This window comes from Macaca fascicularis, chromosome 8 (genome assembly GCF_037993035.2).
Source record: "Macaca fascicularis isolate 582-1 chromosome 8, T2T-MFA8v1.1".
In the NCBI taxonomy this organism is placed as follows: domain Eukaryota; kingdom Metazoa; phylum Chordata; class Mammalia; order Primates; family Cercopithecidae; genus Macaca; species Macaca fascicularis.
The window spans coordinates 43315858-43338236 of NC_088382.1; the positions used below are offsets into that span (position 1 = coordinate 43315858).

At 33.6% G+C, this 22379-nt stretch overlaps 1 protein-coding gene across 1 annotated transcript in view; it reads right to left on the reverse strand.

Moving 5' to 3' along the window:
* Nucleotides 1–18378, reverse strand: part of LOC102125672 (disintegrin and metalloproteinase domain-containing protein 2-like) — a 121693-nt gene extending 103315 nt beyond the window's left edge. The window contains exons 1-6 of the mRNA XM_045398178.2: nucleotides 18086–18378; nucleotides 17086–17162; nucleotides 14499–14554; nucleotides 5367–5445; nucleotides 2396–2472; nucleotides 1807–1975 (exon numbers count right to left, since the gene is read on the reverse strand). Coding sequence (XP_045254113.2) covers nucleotides 1807–1975; nucleotides 2396–2472; nucleotides 5367–5445; nucleotides 14499–14554; nucleotides 17086–17162; nucleotides 18086–18140 — 513 coding nt within the window. The 5' untranslated portion in view covers nucleotides 18141–18378. The remainder of the gene's footprint in view (nucleotides 1–1806; nucleotides 1976–2395; nucleotides 2473–5366; nucleotides 5446–14498; nucleotides 14555–17085; nucleotides 17163–18085) is intronic.
* Nucleotides 18379–22379: the final 4001 nt, after the last annotated feature.

Sequence of the window (22379 nt, forward strand, 5' to 3'; positions counted from 1 at the left end):
AAAGATTAATGGACTATAATTTTAAGTGTGGTAATAATCCCTAGCATTTATTGTCAACTGATCTTTGAAAAAAAATCAAGAATGTTCAATGGGGAAAAAATAATCTCTTCAACAAATGGTGTGAGAACAGCTGGATATTGATATGAAAAAAAATTGAATTTCTACCTCATCCAATACAAAATATTAAAGTGTATCTTATATCAAAATGAGATTAAAGAATGAAACATTTAGAAGAAGCATAAGAATAAATGATGTGATATTGTTGTGATAATTAATTTTACCTGTAAACTTGGCTGGGCCCCTGTGCCCAGATATTAAGTCAAACATCACCCTGGATGCCTCTGTGAAGGTGACTTTTAGACAAAATTAACATTTAAGTTGGTAAAGCTCTAGTAAAGCACATTACTCTTCATTATGTGGGTGAATCTCATCCAATCAAAGCCTTTTTTAGAAAACAGTATTTCCTAAACAAAAGGGAATTCTGCCAGCAGACTATGTTGGTCTTAAGATGCAAATCTTCCTTGGATAACCAGCCTGCCCGCTTACCCTACAGATTTTGGATTTACCAAGCCTTCGCAATCGTCTAAGCCAATTCCATAAAATCTCTCTATCCCTCTCTCTGTATGTACAAAACACACACACATATATACACACACACACATATATATCTCCTGTTGGTTTTCTATTTCTCTGGAGAACCCTGATACAGATGTTGGTGCCAGGAATGAGGTACCAAGAAAACAGAATCTTAAGGGGACATCTTCTGACTTGGTGCTGGGGTTTTGGGAATTTGCCTTCTACTTTGATTAGATTTAAAGACAATTCTATAGAGAGCAGATAGTTCATGGCATGATGAATAGAGACAGGCAAAATATTACCACTGAATACTTCTGATCAAACACTTGTGAAGGCAAGGGTCTTGGTGACCATATATATGATACTTTTGAACATTTTTGCCAAACTAGCAAATATAATGAGATTGATTGCTCCTAATGTTGCTCGACAAAGTGGAGAAAGAAGAGCACAAGCTTAAGTATTTAAATTACCATCTCAAGTGATGCATAAATTACCCAAAAGCTTCTCTGTACGTCTTGAAATAAATTTTTATATCCTATAGCCATAGAACTGAGATTATTGAAAACCAAACCCAGAATCTTATCCTGTCAGTAGATGAATTACAGTGCAAACTGAATTCCCAACCTCCCATGGTACTGCCATAAAAGAGAGAGCATTGAGTGGGAAGCAGTGGGATCCTGAAAATTGGAGTGGGAACCTAGAAAAGGACCCTAATGAAGCTGGGGCTATAAAACTCCTAAATGCTGGTGAATCTTGTTTGCTAGTAGAAGCAACCTCTCTCTCACTTTATGAGGAAATTAAATAACTCCGAATCTCCTGAGGAAAATATAATGACCTCCCCTGAGGTAGTTCCCTTACAAGATAGGGGTGATTCTCCTCAGGACCCTAGATATGTATCTTCATTGTTTATGTGGATGACATTTGTGTTTGTCACACCAGAACTTTAACATAATGGCTGTGGGGAAAAGAGTGCATCTGCTGACAATAAAGGTCTAGATTACGGAAAAAGATGCCACTAACAGTTGAAAATGTCATGATTAGAGTTCTGGAAAATTACAAAACTAGTAAGGCTTAATGATATAAGTTATGAAGTTTCTGGTACATGTATCCATACACGTGGTTATATGTTTTGGTGTTTATGGGTGTGCAAATACATAATTTATCAACTATAAATTTCAGTGCTTACATTGCTGTATAGTAATAACCATAGAGTTTGTTCAATTAACCTACCTCTATGCTTTGTAATTTAAAGGACAGATCTCTTGATTCAATATCCTTCTCATTATATAAGGAAACATCTGCTTTCTTATGTTTTACTTGGTAAATTACATGTTCAAAGCCAACTGAAGACTCCAGGGGTTCTATTCCATAACTAACATTTTCAAACTGTAGTAAGCCCCTAAAAATTTCAAAAAAAAAATTAGTAAGTAAAATAATGCCTTGTAGAAAAGCCAATAAAATGTCACTTAGCATTATTTTTTTTCATGGTATGCAGATAATTTTTAACCTGAGTCTAAGGTGATAAAATAGGAGAAAGTTACTGGGAATCCACACACTTACTGAGTGACATCATGTACTAATACTATTAGCATTTGCCTAGTTATTAATATTTCATGGCTTCCAAATATATTTAAAAAATCATACTTCTGCATAAAGGCAGGAACCATTGTTAAGTATTTCCATACCAGGCTTTGTGAGTGGCAGTTTTCCCACAATAGTCATGCCTCACTTTAGAACCACTGAATATTATGTTAAAATGTTTAAAATAATTTTGAAGTAAATATTTTATTTTGTAATTCATAAAACAGTAAATTACAACCTGAGTCCAGTACATGTGCTAACCATCGCCACAGATTTTGGATAGCCTTCAATATACCCTTGGTAGTGGCAGAAATTCTGAAAAATAAAATATGCATATCTCCATTAGAATGGTTTGTGTTATAGATACAATTTTCAAATATGTAAAACATATATGTGTTTTGTTTGTATGCATCAAACACTCATCGTTTCAAAAATTGATTTATAATGTTATTAGATGAGCATATGGTTCTGTTTTCCTAAGTACTTTCCACAGATTCACAAAAAATGAGTATATTTTCATATTTCTATATGTTTTAAATTAAGCATGACATTCTCAGTTGTTAGAGTGAGGTAAACATCTTCAAAACTTATTTTTTTCATACTTTTCTGACAATGTTGCATGGTAGATAATGGTAGATAAGCAAAGTTAATTTTTAATTTCATCGAAATGTTTTTCAATTCCATCAAAATGTTTTCATTTGCAAATTTCACCTAGAATTTGTATTGACCTTTGCTTTATAGTTCATTTTTCTACTATGATACCTAAAATCTTAGTTTGTAACACTTTCCAAATACCATACTTCATCGACTCAATACATTGTATTTCTATTTCCACCTTATTTAAAATTTTATGTGAAAATATTTATGCTTTTATTTTTACCACCAATTGGGGTGTACTTCAAACTTTATATAATGAAGGTAAAAACATCTTGAACATTCCACAGCTTTTATCTCCTTCTTTCTAAATGTGGCTTATAATGCCCATGTTGATAATATTTCTAAATCTGTGGAATAATCAGGAAGTTACATCAATCTTAAACATATGATGTCATTGAGAAACTTAGAAATGAATGAATAAGTCATTTTTAAGCCACATAGGATAAAATTTTCATGGAAGAATCAAAAAGCTTCACTTATTACCCAATATCCTTTCCCAGTTTATTTTTATTTTTTATTTTTATCATTGTCAGTTTTGCATTGTTTGCCTTCACTATAATATCTTCTTGCTCAATATTACATTTGCACTTGAAAAGTATGTGTATATATTTGATATATGTGTTGAATTTCTTTCTACTTCATTTAGAAGTTTACAAAGTTTCTACTTCATTAATTATTGGAAGAGAAATTTTAAATCTTCAAATATAATTTATTATTTGTCTATTTCTTTCATTTCCGTCAATTGCTGCCTTTGATAATTTGAGGATTTGAGATCTGTTTTTTATGTTTTGTTTTGTTTTTTGATTTTTTCTTTTTTTTTTTTGAGACTGAATCTTACTCTGTCGCCAGGCAAGAGTGCAGTGGCGCAATCTCAGCTCACTGCAATCTCCTCCTCCCAGGTTCAAGTGATTCTCCTGCCTCAGCCTCCTGAGTAGCTGGGACTACAAGTACATGGCACCACGCCCAGCTAATTTTTGTATTTTTAGTAGAAACGAGGTTTCACCATTTTGATCAGGATGGTCTCCATCTCTTGACCTCATGATCCGCCCACCTGGGTCTCCCAAAGTGCTGGGATTACAGGTGTGACTCACCACACCCGACCTGAGGTCTGTTTTTATGTGCACACACATTTTAGATTGTTTAAGCATCCTGGCAATTTTGCCTTTTAATTATGATGACTATCTGTTTGTCCTGGAGAGATGACAAAATCCAGGACAATGATGAATGGCTTACACGTGTCCTACTCTGGATGCAGGGAACAAACTCTTTTCTCATCTAGTTGGCTGATTATTTTTTCTTTTGTAGATAAGTCTTTATTTATCAAGATAATATGACTTTAGGAATGGGAATCATGTGTGGACTTAAGAAAAATAAATAATCCAATAAATACACCTGTTCCCAACCGAATTTAATGAGCTTTTTCCTAGGATAGAGGTAGGCCTGCAACCTTGGCAAACGTAATTTATTTACACGGCAGCATATTTTTACTACATTTGAGATCAACATGCAACTACTTACCACATTCAGATTGTTGATGCTTTGAATGCTCTGTAGCATTCTTGCTTTTTTTTTTAACTGTACATTTATCTTTCATGGTTACCTCTTGGGAGGTAGGAAGTAGAGTTATATATGGAAGAATGATGCAAAATACAGGTGTGGGATATTGTGATCTCCTGTGCCCCTGTCTTGGATCCTCACTCTGTCTTCTTTCTCTCCTCTCTCTCATTTATGCAAACACAAACAGACATACGCACACACATATATGTATGTGTGTGTGTATAACACTGTGTAACATTATCTTAGTTATATATTTGTATAGACTACTCTCTAACTGACTCATGGAGTTGTGTACTCTCTTGTGCAAAACTTAAAGCAACTGACCATATCTATTATTTCTTCTGTTGAAATCCCAGCCTTTCTAAAAATGCTTTACTTTCAAAACACTTGATTGAGTCGCTATATAAAAATCAGGAATGCAAATGGAAAACACAACAGCAATTAGTAGAGCAGAGCTGAGGTTAAAAAACATGATTTTTTGGGCATGAGCAATCTCGGCAATTTTATTCACTCTTCTTTACTATTTTTATAACAAACTGTAGATAATATTAAATTAAGCTCTACATGTTCTAAATAGATGAAAATTTAGTATACTCCTAAACATGTGTGAAATTTCATGTGTACTTATTTAGTCCTTGAACATAGTTCAAAGAAGATTCGATTCTTATTTTCTCTTCAGATTTAGCTTTCCTGATACAAGTCATGGTTTTTCATTTTACATATTTCACAACATATTTAATGCCTATCACCTAAGGTACATAAGCCCTTAGCATGTTTCTAAGTAGTTTAGAAACATTACAATCATGTCTTTTTGGTTAATCATCTGTTTGATAGGGCTAACTCAGTACATTAGTATACATCATCAACAGGAAAACATTAAACTTATGCCACAAAGCCATGACCCAACCCTTTAGACTCTTAATATGTGGACACTAAATAAGGTGATCATAGAAACTCACATGACAAAAATAAAAGAGATCATAAAAAAAACATACCTGAAAATCTTGGTCAAGTGGTTTCATAATTCCTGTGCCATTATAACTGTAAACTCTAAAATTATGGGATAAAAAATTTCTGTAAAATGAAGATAAAATGAAAAAATTTGTTTCTTAACTTTTTGTTTTGAAAAATTTATTTTATTAATTATAGATACATAGGTTGACACAGAAAGAGCAAGAGAAACAGAGGGATATTTTCTAAATGTATGGATTTTGTTTGAAATTTTACTCAAACATCTTAGACTTCACTTACTCTATCGTTACTCCATCCTCCTAGCTGTTTTCCAAACACAACAGGCAACATTGGACCTCGGGATATTTGTACCATTTTATTCCTGGAAAGTTCTTCAACATAGTTCATTGTTCTCCATCTACTTCAAGTCTTTGCTTATACATCAACTTCCCAATGAGATTTATCTTGAAAATTTTATTTAAAATGTCAACTAGTTCAATCACCAAAGCATAGGATATTTAAATGAACCATACTCTAACTTTATAGTTTTTGCTCAAGCATATATTACCTTCTCACATTCTTTCTACTCTATGTATTTATTATATAATTATTCATCTCATTTGACAATAATATAAACTCAGAGATTTGTATCTATGTTGTTACTAATACTAATGCACCCCAAGCATTAGTATTGTTTGCTAAAGTTACATAAAAAATTAAGCTAATCTCTGAAGATCAGAGCATTTTTTTTTCAAAATTGATGACACAGTATCAAAAAACCTGTATGTAAATCAAGTAGGATAAAGGGAAATAAAAGTCAGATATAAACATATCATCAAAAGAAAAACAAAAGACTAACAAAAACCCAGATAAACTTTAAAGACCTTTAAAGTTTCAAGAAAAAAGGATGTGGCCGGGCGTGGTGGCTCAAGCCTGTAATCCCAGCACTTTGGGAGGCCGAGACGGGCGGATCACGAGGTCAGGAGATCCAGACCATCCTGGCTAACACGGTGAAACCTCGTCTCTACTAAAAAATACAAAAATCTAGCCGGGCGAGGTGGCGGGCGCCTGTAGTCCCCGCTACTCGGGAGGCTGAGGCAGGAGAATGGCGTGAACCCAGGAGGCGGAGCTTGTAGTGAGCTGAGATCCGGCCACTGCACTCCAGCCTGGGCGATAGAGCAAGACTCCGTCTCAAAAAAAAAAAAAAAAAAAAAAAAAAAAAAAAAAGAATAAAGGATGTTGCTTTTGAAGAAACAAATAATTCTTGATAAACAAATTAACAAATAATCCAGCTAATTCATCAATAGAAAAAGAAAAAAAAAAAAAGCCAGAAAACAATGGAATGATTATTTAAAAGGCAAAGGACATCTTTTTCAAAGACATCTTAACATTTATTCCAGCAAAAATTTGTAAGAATATAGTTAAGTTGTTTCATATGAATTTTAGCATCGTTTTTTATTTCCATTTCTGTGAAAAATGTCTTTAGAATTTTGAGAGGGTTTACACTGAATCTGTAGATTTCTTTGGGTATTATGGACACTTTAGCAATATTTATTTTTCCAGTTCATGAACATGGTATATCTTTCAATTTATTTGTTGTTTTCCTTCATTTCTTTTAACAATGTTTTATAGTTTCCAGTGTACAGATCTTTTACCTCCTTAGTTAAATTTGTCTGAATAGCCAAAACGATCTTGATCAAAATGAACACAGCTAGAGACATCATACTACCTGACTTCAAACTATACTGTATAGCCATAGTAACCAAAAGAGCATGGTACTGGTATAAAAATAGATATATAGGCCAATGGATCAATATAGATGTAAGAGAAATAAAATAACGAATTTACAGTCAGTTGGTGTTTGACAAATGTTAAGAAGACACAATGGGGAAAGGACAGTCTCTTCAATGAAATCCCATAAAGAAAACTGGACACCCACATGCAGAAAAACAAAATTGCATCCTATAACACACCATATTAAAAAACTCGAAATGGATTAAAACTTAACTATAATAGTTGTGATGCTAAAACTACTATAAGAAAGCAAAGAGGAAAAACTTGACATTGGTCTGGGCAATGATTTTTTGGATATGACTACAAAAGCACAGGTAACAAAAACAAAATTAGATAAAAATTAGACAAATGGGAGTACATAAGATTTAAAAGCTTCTGTACAGCAAAAGAAACAATCAACACCACGAAGAGACAACCTAAAGGATGGGAGAAAAGATTTGCCAACTACGCATCTAATAAGGGGTCAAAATCCAAAATGCATAGGAACACAAACAACTCAATAGCAAAAAAAAAAAAAAAAAAAAAATTGAAAATGAGCAAAATACCTAAATAGACTTTCTCAGAAGAAGACACACATATGGCCAAAAGGTATATGAAAAAATTCTCATTATCACTAATCATCAGAAAAATGTATATCAAAACCACAATGGGATAACAGCTTACTCCTGTTTAATTGGCTATCATCAAAAAGACAGAAGATAACAAGTGTTGGCAAAGACGTGGAGAAACGGGAATACTTACACGATGTTGGTGGAAATGTAAATTGTATAACTATCATGGAAAATAATAAGGAGGTTTCTCAAAATGCTAAAAATAGAACTAGTGTATGATTCAGCAATCCCTCTACTGGGCGTATATCCAAAGCAAATAAAACTAGTATGTTGAAGAGATATCTGTAATAAACATCTCCCAGGTTTATTGCAGTAGCACTCACAACAGTCAAGATACGGAATCAAGCTTAAGTGTCCGTCAATGGACAAATGGATAAAGAAAATGTGGTATATATGCATAATGGAATAGTAGACAGTCATAAAAACAAAAGAAATTCTTTCATTTGTTACAGGCTGGATGAATCTGGAGGGCATTATGTGAAGCAGAATAAGCCAGGTTCAGAAAGAAAAATATTACCTGATCTCATTTATATGGAGAGTCTAAAAAATTCAAACTCATAGAAGCAGAGAGTAGAATGATGGCTTTTAAGGGCTAAGAGTGGGGAAATGGGAGATGATGGTTAAAGAGAATAAAGTTTCAGTTAGAAGTAATAAGTTCTGGAGAGTTTTTGCACACAAGTTGAGTGTAGTTAGTAATGTTTTATACTTGAAAATTGCTAAGAAATTAGATCTCAAGTATTCTCAACCTCAAAAAAGGTAAGTATTTGAAGTGATGGATATGTTAATTAGCTTAATCATTTCATGATCTATACATATCTAAAAATATGTAGCAAACTGTTAACATATATAATTTTTTCTGTCAATTAGACCTTTATATAACTGGAAGGAGAGGAATATAATTAAATAAAGATATAAAGACAAATAAAAACACATATTATTTAAAACAAGCAGTCTTATAATAGAAATATATTAAGAATTCCTGAGATATATCAAAATTAGCTCCAGATAGAAGCACAGAAATGTAGGGAGGACTAAAGAGCACCAGAATTGGTAAATTTTGGTTAAATTAAAATGAATACTGACTTTATAAAAAATAGTAATACTTCATGGAGATGTAAAAATATACAGGTTTGTGATGTGTAAAAAATAATGAAGGGGAAGCAGAGGGTGAAGGGAGTTAGAGATTTAAGGATCTAAAAACATATGGTAATTGGTAGTAGGAATAATTTGTAATAGATTCAATTACTCAAGAGTTGATATGTTAACATAGAGAACTACTAAAAGAAGAGTAAAAGAATGTATCACAAAGAATTTAATTGAGGAATAATGTGTAATATAAATTAGTAGATTCAATCAGATACAGGCAATGAAGAAAAAAGAGGAATATAAAACAAAAGATCAAACAGAAAAAATAATGTTTCCAAAATCACATGAAAATTTAAACAATCAAGAAGAGTAAGCACACCTTAAAACTGAAGGACAAGTTTGGTTATAAACACCTGTTATAAAGTCATAGTAGTTAAAACTATGACATTTGGACAGATAAATAGACAGGGTTTAAGAATGAGCATTTACATAAAGAGAAGAGAACAAAGAATCCAGAGACTCCTTTATATACAGTCATTTAATTTATAAAAAAGATTACATTACAGTGGAGTGAAGAAATATCATTTTTTTTATTGTGCTGGGTCCACTGGATGCTAATTTGAAAGAAAAATAATTGCCAAAGCATCTATGATGAGGAAAAAGGTGAAAAGGCTTTATATTTAGGCTATCAAGATTTATCATAAACAGACAAATAGACCAAAAAGTTTAATCAAGAGCCTGGAAACAGATAAAACCATATATAAATGTATAATATATAACCATCGTCACACAGAAGACATGTACAGAAAGACAGAAGATTCGATAAAGCTCTTGAAACATTTGAAAAATCATACAGAAAAACTAAATTGGTTGTCTACCTTACAGCATATTCAAAAGCCAATTTCTGTTTCAACAAAGATCCGAATGTGAAAGGCAAAACTAAAAATATTTTAGAGGATTATATAAGATTTAGTCATGGTCTTTGAATAAGAAAGGATTTCTTATACAAGATACAAATATAACTTACCATAATGGAAGAATTATCTTTGCCAAATACCATAAGTGTGAAAACACAGGGAGAGAAAAGGTCAGATTAGAAATATCTTTTGACAAAGAACAAATGTCTTACACAGGCACTTCACAGGGGAGAAATTCCATATGGCTAACTGCTGTATTTAAAAAGTTAGAGAAATTATTTACAGTTGGAGAAATACATATTAAATCACAGTAGGACATAAGTATATAATTATAAACTTAAAACTTAAAACATCTACCACTATTAATAGAATATATAATTCAGAGGGGTGTGTAAGTTAGTATAATGCTTTGGAGGAAATGTATGGTAATTATGAAAATGCATGTAGCTTAACCCATCAGTATGCTATTAGTCATATGTGCTACAAAATATTGTGCATATGTCCAAAATAATATATATTTTAATATAACCAAACTAGACAGAAACAAAATGTTCAACATAAGATGATATAAATTGTTGTATAATCATGAAATTGGATGCTATACAGTAATAAAAATGAATAAATTGGAATTCTTGCAACAACATTGAAAAACCTCACAAACATTATTTTGAGTGACTGAAACTAGAAAAATCATTATAATTCATTTATTTAGAGCTAGAAAACAGACAAAACGAAACCACATTAGCCAGGATAATAAATCATAAATAAAATCAGGAAAATGGATATCACAACAATCCAGAAAAGTAGTGAGAAGGACTGAGGGGCTATTACAGGAAATGATAAACAGCACAACTTCTTGAGTGCAGTCAATATATGTGTAAAGTCAGAGGGTTACATAAATATTCACTTCATGACACTTACTTAACTGCATAAACATATTTTATATTTTAATTTATGCCAATTTATTATGCAATGAACATTAAAAATTTTTAAAGATAATTGACAGTGATTTTGTGACAGAAAGGAGACCTATTTCCCAGTTTCCATTGCCACTCTTGATATTGAAATGACTGATGAACAATAATAATTTTCAAATACAGGACTACACTGTAAATAATGGGGTAATAAACTGGCCCATAGGTCAAATCCAGCTGATAGACGGTTTTTGAAAATAGAGTGGTTTTGCAAAATAACCACACCCATCATTTGCAAACTGTTTATGGCTGCTTTTACAACAGCAGGTAGTTGCAAGAGAGTATATAAAGCTCAGAGTCTAAAATATTTACTATCTCCCCTTTGCCAAAATATTTCCTGATTCTATTATATTATAGGGTTAATGGGAATGATCAAAGCAATAGAAACAAAGGCTGGTACCACAGCTGAAAGAGTGAGCAGGTGAAGCTGTGCAAAGTAAGATGGATTCTGAATCAGAACCATACCTTAAGAATAGGTGGTTTAATGTCCTCTGGTCATTAGCATGAGAACACATTATTTGAGACAATAGTGCCCAGCATCAGAACACATTGATGTGAGCCTTTAAATGAAAGGAATAGAGCTAGAAATTTCCTCTCCAAGTTGCTGATAGAAACGAAAAAAAAAAAAAAATCAATACCTGCTTCTATCATCTCAGCATTTGTTTCATCCCAGAATTTATATTTTGAAACCTAATCACCAATGTGACGGTTTTAGGAGGTGGTACTTTAGGGAGATGATCAGGTCACAAGGCTGGAACCCTTCTGAATGGAATTCGTGTCCTTGTGAAAGAGACCTCAGAGAATTGACCTGCTCCTTCCACTGTGTGAGGGCACAGCATGGAGCAGCCATTCAGAACCAGGAAATGAGCCTTCACCAGACACTGAATCTGCCAGTGCCTCAATCTTGGACTTCCCAGTGTCTAGAACTATAAGAAGTAAATCTCTTTTGTTTATAGGCTACCCAGTCTATGGTATTAATATTTTGTTACAGCAGCCCAAACAGACTAAGACACCTGCTGTACACAGACCCTGGACAAAAGGATGCTACCCCATACCGACCGAGGCAGAAATAGCATCACGTGCAGAAATGAAAACCCTAAACTATATCTCAGGCAGACGGGAAATGGATTCCAAGCAGCCCTATTATCACTGAAATCCTGAACTGATAAACTGTAAACTTTTGACCCAGTTAATTGTCGTGGCAGGAACCAAGTAGAAGCATCCATAAAACCACTCCCAAAGAGAGGCCTCCACAACACAAAAAAGATTAGAGGATGGTAGAAAATAAGGTTCACTCAAAGGAGCTCATCAGCGATGGTTCCAAACATATGGAAAAGTCCAAAGCTTGAAAGCTGGGAGAAATCATGTAGAAAAATAGCAATAATCAAGTAAACTGTGAAACTTAAGAATAAAGAAGTTTTAATGTTGAAATGGATAAAAGACAGAGATAAAAAGCTATAAAATATTTACAAAGCACAAATATGTCACTGTGTACAGAAATCCTAACCATGAAAAACATAGTCATTGAAAAATATTCTTGAAGAGTAGACTAGACATACATAAAGAGTGAAATGGAAATCTTCCAGAATAAAGCACAAAATCAGGAATAACAGGAAATGTGAATGAGTACATAGAAATATGTGATAGATAAGTGAGTCAAAAACGGCTAACTTTAGAGAACAAAATAATGATTCACTAAAATTTATATTAAGGGGTCCCAATGTATATTCAGTAGCATCCCAGAAAAGGTTACTAGAGTGAGAAAAAGAAACAATTAAACTTAAAAATTGATGAGACTCTCCATAATTGATGCAAGGATGTTAATTCTCAAACTGAAAATTCAGAGTCCTGAGAGATATAAACAAAAAGAGATCAATGACTAGCACGTCATAGACAAACCACAGCATCTTAAAAGATATCAGAAGTACACATTGGCTTTGGTGTTACTCTAAATATCCTACTAATCTGGATCTCTTCTCAGGTTTCTCAAGAATACCTTGTGCAGTGTCATAAAATTGGTTCCTGGTGTCCTTATTTTGTATATTTGAAAGCCCTCGGAGATGGTCATGTTGCTAGGAAAAGATACAGTTTGGCGCTAGCTCTGCACACAGTCCAGACCTCATTGTCTTTTGAAAGTAAATATTGCTATCACCCTGAGCATCTATAAACTGTTGACCATGCCTGAAACTAACTAGTTACCAGGATACTCTGGGTAGGGACTGACAGGGCTTGAGGTAGACCAATAACAGTAGCCACTAAAGGCTTCAGTACTCCACCAGCGTGGGCAGCCCAACAACACTTTATGTTGTCCCATCCCATAATATTATACACCTTATTCTTATCTGATGCAGGTAAAATGTAAAAACAATGAAAGCTTTGAATTTTACTTTTATTATACATTTGGTTATTCATTTCTAAAATGTCTGATTTGTAATATTCTATTTCTTGCTGCTTATTGATATTTTACAATAATGTTTTGAATGTTTTTGAGCCAAGAGTTTTTTGGCAACTGCTCTTGAATTTACAAATATCTGGTGATTCTCTGATGACGGCTTTGTAATTACTTTCTAATTTTATTATGCTAGTCATTGAGGATATGGTTACTATTCAAAAGATTTTTTTATTTTAGTGTGTGATTTTTTTTCTTAAGTACCTTTTCACCGCTTGTGTGCAAGAAAATAACGACATTATTTGTAAGGTACACAGTATGTGATTCATCCATTACATCACCATAAATTGTACTGTATATTCTATACATTTTTTCTAGTAGAAAAAAGAGATTAAGAAATCTACTGTTATGGCTATATTTTAATTCAGATATTCTTATATGTCTAATTACACTTTACATATTTTGATCTATATTAAACATTTATAAATACTGTTATCTGTGATGCAGAAAGTAAGTTCAGAGGATGCCTTATTACTGGTCACTGACTTGCTCTCAGTCTCATCACTTGGCATTCTAAAGTAGCAGCTGTTGGTGAGATTCTACCTGGGTTTGCTCTACGTATTTCTTGCAGAAGGCAGCACTTTTTTTTCTTCAGAAAAAAGTAATTTTGAGTCTTTTTTTAATGGTATTTCTTCAAACTAGTACCGTCCATCTTATAAATAGAAAACATTTTCCAAAATTTATGATGTATAAAAAGATTGTAGCTATGGATTCTAGAAATGATACGGATGTATTTTTTATTTTTGTATTGATTTGGTAACTTCACTTGCAGGATTCTGCTTTTGATAATTTGTAGAAGTCTGTTCTTATCACTTGAAGAATCATTTCAATTTTCACTTTTCTTTATTTCTCTGTATATTGTGCTTGTTTTCCCCAAATTCATCAACTGATCTGAGATTGAATTTGGCTAATTACAAATTTTATTTAATTTTAAGTCCTTAATAAGTTGTGATAAAGTATGTAAACTAATTAAAAAATGTGTCATGATTCACAACATCCAGCAATCTGCTATGTTCTTTGAAATATACCTTGAATATAAGAGAACTTAAAAACAAGCCATATATATTTTTTATGAGAGATAGAAAATTATCAAAATTCATCCTCTATGAAACCTCTTGGATAACCAAATAAAAATCTGGTGCTACTGGGAACAAGAAAGAGGGGCACATACACTCTGAATTCAAGTTCTAGGTACGTGTCATATAGGCTTAAATCATATGGTAAGGAACGAATGAATGGCAAGTAGCTAGAAATATTTTCAAATGCAAAATTACATTTTGGACAATTTCAAACAAAAATTATAAGTAGAACAAAGAGAATTGATAAAATAATGATGATTACCTACTTTTGCATTAAATTTGCAGTGTATGGTTTCCCTTCAATTACAATTTTGTAGGATACCTGGCAGGAGAGCACAGTAAAAATACAAAGAAAATGAGAAAAATGTTAGAAGGGATAACCACCATTTTACATTCATGATAATTACATTCTAAAACACATTCATTTAATAAAAGGAGAAAAAATTAGAATTCAATGCTGATTTATTTGAATGGCATTTGACTCTAGATTTCATAATCAAAATAATGAATAAAATAATGTATATACTTTCTTATTTTTTCATTTTGAAATGTGTGTGATTTTATGTCCTGCAACTTTATTGAATTCATCTGTTTGATCTAACGGTTTTATGGTGGAGTCTGCGGTTTTCTATATATGGGATCATGTCATGTGCTAATAAAGATATTTTACTTCCTTCTGATTTTGGATACTGTTTATATCTTTTTCTCTGTCCTTGATATCAGTACTATGTTGAGAGTGGGAATCCTTGTCTTGCACCACATCTTAAAGAAAAAGCTTTGGTCCGGCGCAGCGGTTCACACCTATAATCCCAGCACTTTGGGAGGCTGAGGCAGGCGGATCATGAGGTCAGGAGTTTGAGACCAGCCTGACCAACATGGTGAAACCCCGTCTCTACAAAAATATAGAAAAAATTAGCCCGGCGTGGTGGCGGGTACCTGTAATCCCAGATACTCGGGAGGCTGAGGCAGGGGAATTTCTTGAACCCTGGAGGCGGAGGTTGCAGTGAGCCAAAATGGCGCCATTGCGCTCCAGCCTGGGCAACCGGGTGAGGTTCCGTTTAAAAAAAAAAAAGAGGTTTTAGTTCCTTTCCACTAATTATGATGCTGACTATGGGTTTTTCATAACTGTCCTTAATTATATTCAGGTACCTTCCTTCTACACCTAAACTGTTGAGTGTTTTTAATCAAGAAAGGATGTTAGACTTTGTGGAGTACTTTTTCCTGTTCTCCTGGTGTCTTCATATCCACATGCGTCTATGCTCAGATTCCTTGTTCTTTACAAGGACACCAGTTATATGATATTAGAGCCCATTCTATTCTAGTAAACTCATTTTAATTTAATTACTTCTTTATGAGTCTGCCTCCAAATATGCTTACGTTCTGAGGCATCAGGGGTTAGGACTTCAAGAAATAAACTCTGTTTTGGATTTGGGACAATTGTTCTGAAGATTCAACTTTTTAAAGTCATGTCTCAGTTAAAATATGTTTACTATTACCTCTTCTTCTTTTTCCCCCTATTTCAGGAATGCCAATCACTCTATGCTTAAGCTTCTAATTCTGTCCTTTTCTCTTAGCCTTTCATATGTTGCATTTCATTTCTTTAGGTGTCTCTGTTCTACTTTAAACCCCTGACTTTTATATTTTCATATTGCATTTTCCACTTTTAGAAGTTGCATTCAGTTATTTTTAAAATCTAGTAATTTTAGGTTGAATGTTCTTATGGCTTTTAGTCTTTATTAACTGTAATAATTTAAAATATATATTTTCATATTACTTTTATAGTGTTTGTTGAATTAGCATAATAGCCTCATTGCTTTAAAAAATACTATTAATTCGTTTCTTTATATCTGGCACTGTTCTAGGCAAGAAGAATACAGATATTAACAAAATAGACAATTTTTTTTCTCATGAATTTGACAGTTGAAAATGGGCATTTTTTTTTTACTTATTGCAAATCACTATCTTATAACAATCAAGTAATTCTTGTTTGAAATACTTGTCTCCAAATAGATTCTCTGCTTATTTTCTAATATGATTAACATCCCCATAATTCTTTTACATTAAAAATCTTTCATAAAAGCCTCACTGCTTATTTTCTATTTAAATGATTTGTTTTATTAATAGATATGCATTCATTTAAAAATGTTTTATATACCATCTTAAGCTATAATGTCTGTATTAGGATGACAAATGGATACATGCTAAGGAAATATTTGCATTTAAATTACCAAGCATCTGCTAAACCAAAAAAGAAAAAAATTGATGTCTCAAGTAACCACATTCCACTTCAGAAATGGATTCTAGAACTTAGTGAAAATGACAAGAAGCTTTTAAATTCTAATTTTAAAAAGAGAATAATAATTCTGAACTAAAATAATCTAAAATAACATAAAGAGTCCTAATCATTAACATATTTCAATCAGGGCTAAAAAATCATTAATATAACATCACTAATTCAAGTGATCATCATCCCATATAAGCAAGCCGAGGCTTACTTCGCAACAATGACAAAAAAATTCCTCCAAATACAGCCTGAGCGGTGAGTGAGAACAGAATCTCTAGAACAATCAAGCCAATGATTATTCAAAGACATCCAAGAGGAAGACAGATTCAGAAAATGGACTTGGGGCTTTGATATCCAGCATCACTGCACCATTATTTCTGTGAAACATTGTTGATCCTGGTTCATTTACAAAAGGACTTTTCCATTCAGGGAAAATTGGGTATAAATAAAAATTGGGTATAAATATAAAATTCAACAGGTGTGCATGAATGGAAAATGGCAGATTAACTTCTTAGAAATAAAATATTTACATGATTTTTAATTTGTAAATAATGTTAGTGATTCATTACCTGCGATTCAATTTCTTCCTTTATTATTGACCGTATTTTCTCCGGAACTGTAATTTGCACAGGTAAACTATCAAAATCTGCAAAATGTGCAAAATGTTTTATTAGAACAATACCCATCATTTCAGAGCTTCTTTTATGAGTTTTTCATCTATATCTCTAATCTCTATTCTATACGCTGCTTCTCAGTTTTATTATCTTCCCATTTCTTTCTAAAATTACAAGGAGGTTTTTTTTCTGGCTTTTTAAATGTTTTTATTTTTTATTTTATTTTTTATTTTTTTTGAGACGAAGTCTCTGTCGCCCAGGCTGGAGTGCAGTGGCACAATCTCCCTTCACTGCAACCTCAGCCTCCCGGATTCAAGCGATTCCCCTGCCTCAGCCTCCCGAGCAGCTGGCACTACAGGCACGCACCACCACCCCTGGCTAATTTTTTATATTTTTAGTAGAGGGGGGGGGGTTTCACTGTGTTAGCCAGGATGGTCTCGATCTCCTGACCTCGTGATCCGCCTTCCTCGGCCTCCCAAAGTGCTGGGATTACAGGCGTGAGCCACCGCGCCCAGCCATATTTTTTTTTTTTTTTTTTTAAAAAGAAGTAGGTATATTGCTTTAGGAGTATTGCCCTGTAGGTAGGATCTGGTAACCTTGGGTCAATAGGTTCAAGCCCCTCACTCTGGACTCTTCAGCTAGAGAGTACAGAAGTTGGGTCTCAACCTTCACTGTCGTGAAAAATGCAAAGCAGGATCTGAAACTACAATTTTGGAGCATCCTCTTAAGGCCTGGGACCTCCCATCTTTCCTAGGTTTCCAGGACGTGTGGGAGAGCCCTTATTCTCTATGGATTTTGGTTGGGGAAGGCGGCAATGTCGGGGATGAGCTTGGAGTTGCCGAGTTGGAAACCTCACAGGAAAGCATCCTCCCAGGGATGTCCAGTGTAACTTGGAGGCAAAGGGGGAGTAGCGCCGAGGGTCCCAAAAGGCTAAAGAAGGAGTTTTTCTACTTACTACTGTCCATCCACAGCCCGCCGAGCCCGCTGAGCAGAAACAGGACGCGCCACATGGCTTGAAGTCCTGGGTCCCAGCCGGAATAATGGCAGTTGGTGGTTACAGGGCTGTTGGGAGCGCGAGATGACGCCCCGGCTACGCAGCTGGAAGAGGCAGGAGGCTGGGAGAGCCCAGGTGGGCTGAGGTTGGGTGCGGTGCGCTGTGGAACATGCGAACTCCCCGGCCCTGCCTCTTGCAGGATAAGCACTCCAGGGGACGTGATGCCTAATTAAGGCAACAACGACAACAAAATCACTTCCAACAGCTGAGGAACAAGAAGATTCATAAACACTTCTTAAGTAAAATTTTATTTGAATGTATATAAACACGTATCAGGAGCTCGAGACCAGTTTCCCCAACATGGAGAAACCCCGTCCCTACTAAAAATACAAAAAAAAAATAAAAATAAAAATAACTGGGCGTGGTGGCAGGCACCTGTAATCCCAGCTACTCGGGAAGCTGAGGCAGGAGAATAGCTTGAACCTGGGAGGCGGAGGTTGCAGTGAGCAGAGATCCTACCACTGCACTCCAGCCTGGGCGACAGAGCGAAACTCCGTCAAAACAAAACAAAACAAAAAATGAAAAAGTATATAATAAATCATAGGTTCACAGGTCAATTAATATTCAAGTGAAAAAAAAAAAAGTGTAATTAGTACCACGATGAAGAAATGAAAAAAAGAACCACCCAAATCCCCAGATTCCCACCTCACAACCACGACTTCTAAACAACCAAAGATAAGTTTTGTCTGTTTTCGAACTTTTTGCAAGTAGAAACAATCACTGTGTACTCTTTCATTGGGTTTTTTTTTTTTAGATGAACAGAAAATTCTTTAAAAGATACAAATTTCTTTTTTTTGTTTAATTTTTTACTTTTTATTCTTTAAGTTCTAGGGTACATGCGCACAACGTGCAGATTTGTTACATATGTATACATGTGCCATGTTGGTTTGCTGCACCCATTAACTCATCATTTACATTAGGTGTATCTCCTAATGCTATCCCTCTCCGCTTCCCCCATCCGACGACAGACCCCTGTATGTGGTGTTCCCCGCCCTGTGTCCAAGTGTTCTCATTGTTCAATTCCCACCTGTGAGTGACAACATGCGGTGTTTGGTTTTCTGTCCTTGCCATAGTTTGCTCAGAATTATGGTTTCCAGTTTCATCCATGTCCCTACAAAGGACATGAACTCATCCTTTTTGGTTCTTTTAATCGGATGATTGTAAGGTTCATACAAAGCAATAGTTCTGTTTTATCCTCACCGGTGTATATTACAGATTCAATAAATATAACACCATTTGTTTTTCCATTTTACTATTAATGAATATTTGGTTTGTTTATTGTTCCAGCTATTAACAATAATATTTAGCTACAAATATTCTTCTACATGCCTTTTGGTGTAATAAGTAAGGATTTCTACTGGGTATATTTCTGGAGTGAAGTTGTCGCATCACAGGGTATGTGTTGGTAGATACTTCCGACAAGTTTTTTAAGACTGTACTAATTTATGCTCCCACCAGAAGTGTATGAAAATTCCACTTTCTACACATCAATGCCTACGCTTGTTTTCCTCCTCTCTCTGTCCTTCATTTTAGTTATTTCCGTTTCAATTTTCATTTTCATGGTGGTTAATGAACTTCAGCACAATTTGATCTGTTTATTGCTAATTTATGTAGCTTCTTTGGTAAGAGCCTTTTTGAGACTTCAGTCTGATTTCTCATTAGGTAGCCTTGTCTCTTTTTAACTGAATGTACAATCTGTTGATGAAGTTAAGATGTGATTCCTTTGTTGGATATAATGATTGCAAATATCTTGTGTACCAGGGCTTGCTTTTTCACTTTTAATAGAGTTTTGTAGATATAAATTAGTCTTATTCAGAAATTTTATTTTATTCCAAATGTGATGAGGTTTTCAATGGTACCTATTTTATCACAGATGTTGAATTTTATCAAATGCCTTTTCTGCATAAATGATGTGATCATATAGTTTTCTCCATTTTTTGTTAATATGATAAAATTATCGATTTTCCAGTGTTAAACTTGCACTCTTGGAATATACCATATTTGGCCATGATGTCCCACCCTTTTACATTTTGTGGGTTTGATTTTCTACTATTTTGTTTTGCATTTTTGCATTCATATTAGTAAAGATATTTCTCTGTAATGTTCTTTCATTGTAATGAACTTACCAATTTTTGTTTCAGAGACATGCTGCCCTCATAAAAGAAATTAAGAATTGTTATCTCTTCCTTTACTCTTTGAAATAGTGTAATGCTGTGAATATTTATTATTTTAGTGTTTCTTAGCATTTAGAAATACAGTGACTATGACCTGGAGTTTTCTTTGTGAGAAGACTTATTTACTTTTTTAATCATGCTTTGAGAAAGCCATGTTTCTGAAGGAATTTGTCCATTTATTCAGGGTTGTTAAATTATTGACAAAAGTTGTTCTTAATACCTTCCTCTCCTCTAGCAACTTTTTAAGTTCTATAGCACTTGCCGACATCTCTCTTCTTTCATTCTAAATATTGACAATTTGTGATGTTTCTCTTTATGCGGGGTAAATAGTTCTTGGAATTTATCATTTTTATTAAGTTTTACAGGAACTCAATTTTGGATTTCTTTACTTTTTCTATTGTATATTTTCTGCTTTGTTGATTTTTGTTCTTGTGTTCTTTTCCTTTTTTCTACTTTGGGCGTAATGTTCTTTTTCTAGCTTCTACGGTTGGAAGTTTATATTATTTATTTTAAACATTTCTTCTTTGTAACCTATGTCTTTAAACTAATCTCCACCTATTTCCAAATTTCTATCTATTCATTGCTTTAACTTCACCATTGTATGCTTATACTTTATTTTGATATACTTTACTCTCATTAATATTCAATTCTAAATGTTTTCTACTTTTCTTCATGATTTTTTTTTTGCCCCACATGTTTAGTGGTGTTATTTAAATGCCACATATTTGAGCATGTCTTACTTTTTTTATTGATGTCTAACTCAATCCAATTGTGATCATAGATTGTATCCTAAATAATTTCAAGCCATTGCAATTCACTAAGAGAAAATTCATTGCCCATTAGATGGCTCATTACATTGAATGTTTCGAATTAATGCAAACTGTAAAAGAATGCAGACTATTTAGTTGTGGATTATATTATTCTTTAAATGTCAACTAGATCAAGTTGGATAATACATTTTCAAATATCTTATATCCTTATTAATTCTTTTGTATGCTTGTTCTTTTATTATGTCCAACTAAAAATCCTTTTCTATTTTTCCTTTGTGTTTTATAAATTTTTAATTATCGTATTTTGGAGATAAGTTTTTTAAAAAACTCATTTAGGGATGTTTTGTCTTTCTGATGAAGTGAACTTGTGTCATTATAATGCCACTCTTTGCCCATGCTGACTTTTTGCCATTAAGCTTATTTTATCTAACACTTCCATAGCCAGATAGTTTTTAATGATTAGAATTTGCTTGGGATATTTTACAAAAATATTTCACTTTAAAGGCATGTCCTTAAAGTTTGTGCATGTGAATTTGTGTATAAATAACATATAGATTTTTAAATTCAGTCTGATGATCTTGACTTTAATTGAAGTATTAGGTCCGTTTCCTTACAGTAATTACGGACATGTTAAGTTTATGTCTCTCACCTACTAGTAGTTTTCTATTGTTTTCCTACTGGTTGTCTCGTCTTTTATTTTCACTTTCTTACCTCTTTTGAATAATGGAAGCTGCTTTAAATTTAATTTCACCTGGTCTCTTTAATTTTTAAATATCTGTTTGTTCTTTTGGGGTTTTTTAGTGTTTAGAGATTATATTATATATCTTCAACATATTGCATTCCACATACCCATAATAAACAAAGTAAGAATATTGCAACAAGATAATTCAATTTAATTTAATTTTATAGCCACATATTTTACATATATACATATATGTACAATTAATAGGCTTTTTTTAGGGCTGTTCTAGGTTCAGAAAAATACCCAGTGGAAAAGAGAATTGTCACATATCCTTAACTCCACACGCACAGCATCTCCCATTGTCAACATCCTACATCTGTATGGTACATTTGTTACAATCCATGAACATTGTACACATGGACACATCCTTAACAACCAAATCCATAGCTTACATTAAGGGTGACTCTTTGTGTTGCACATTCTATGAGTTTTGACAAATGTGTAATGATGTGCATCTATCATTATAGTGCCAATCAAAATTGTTTCCTTGCTCTGTGTTGCAATTATTT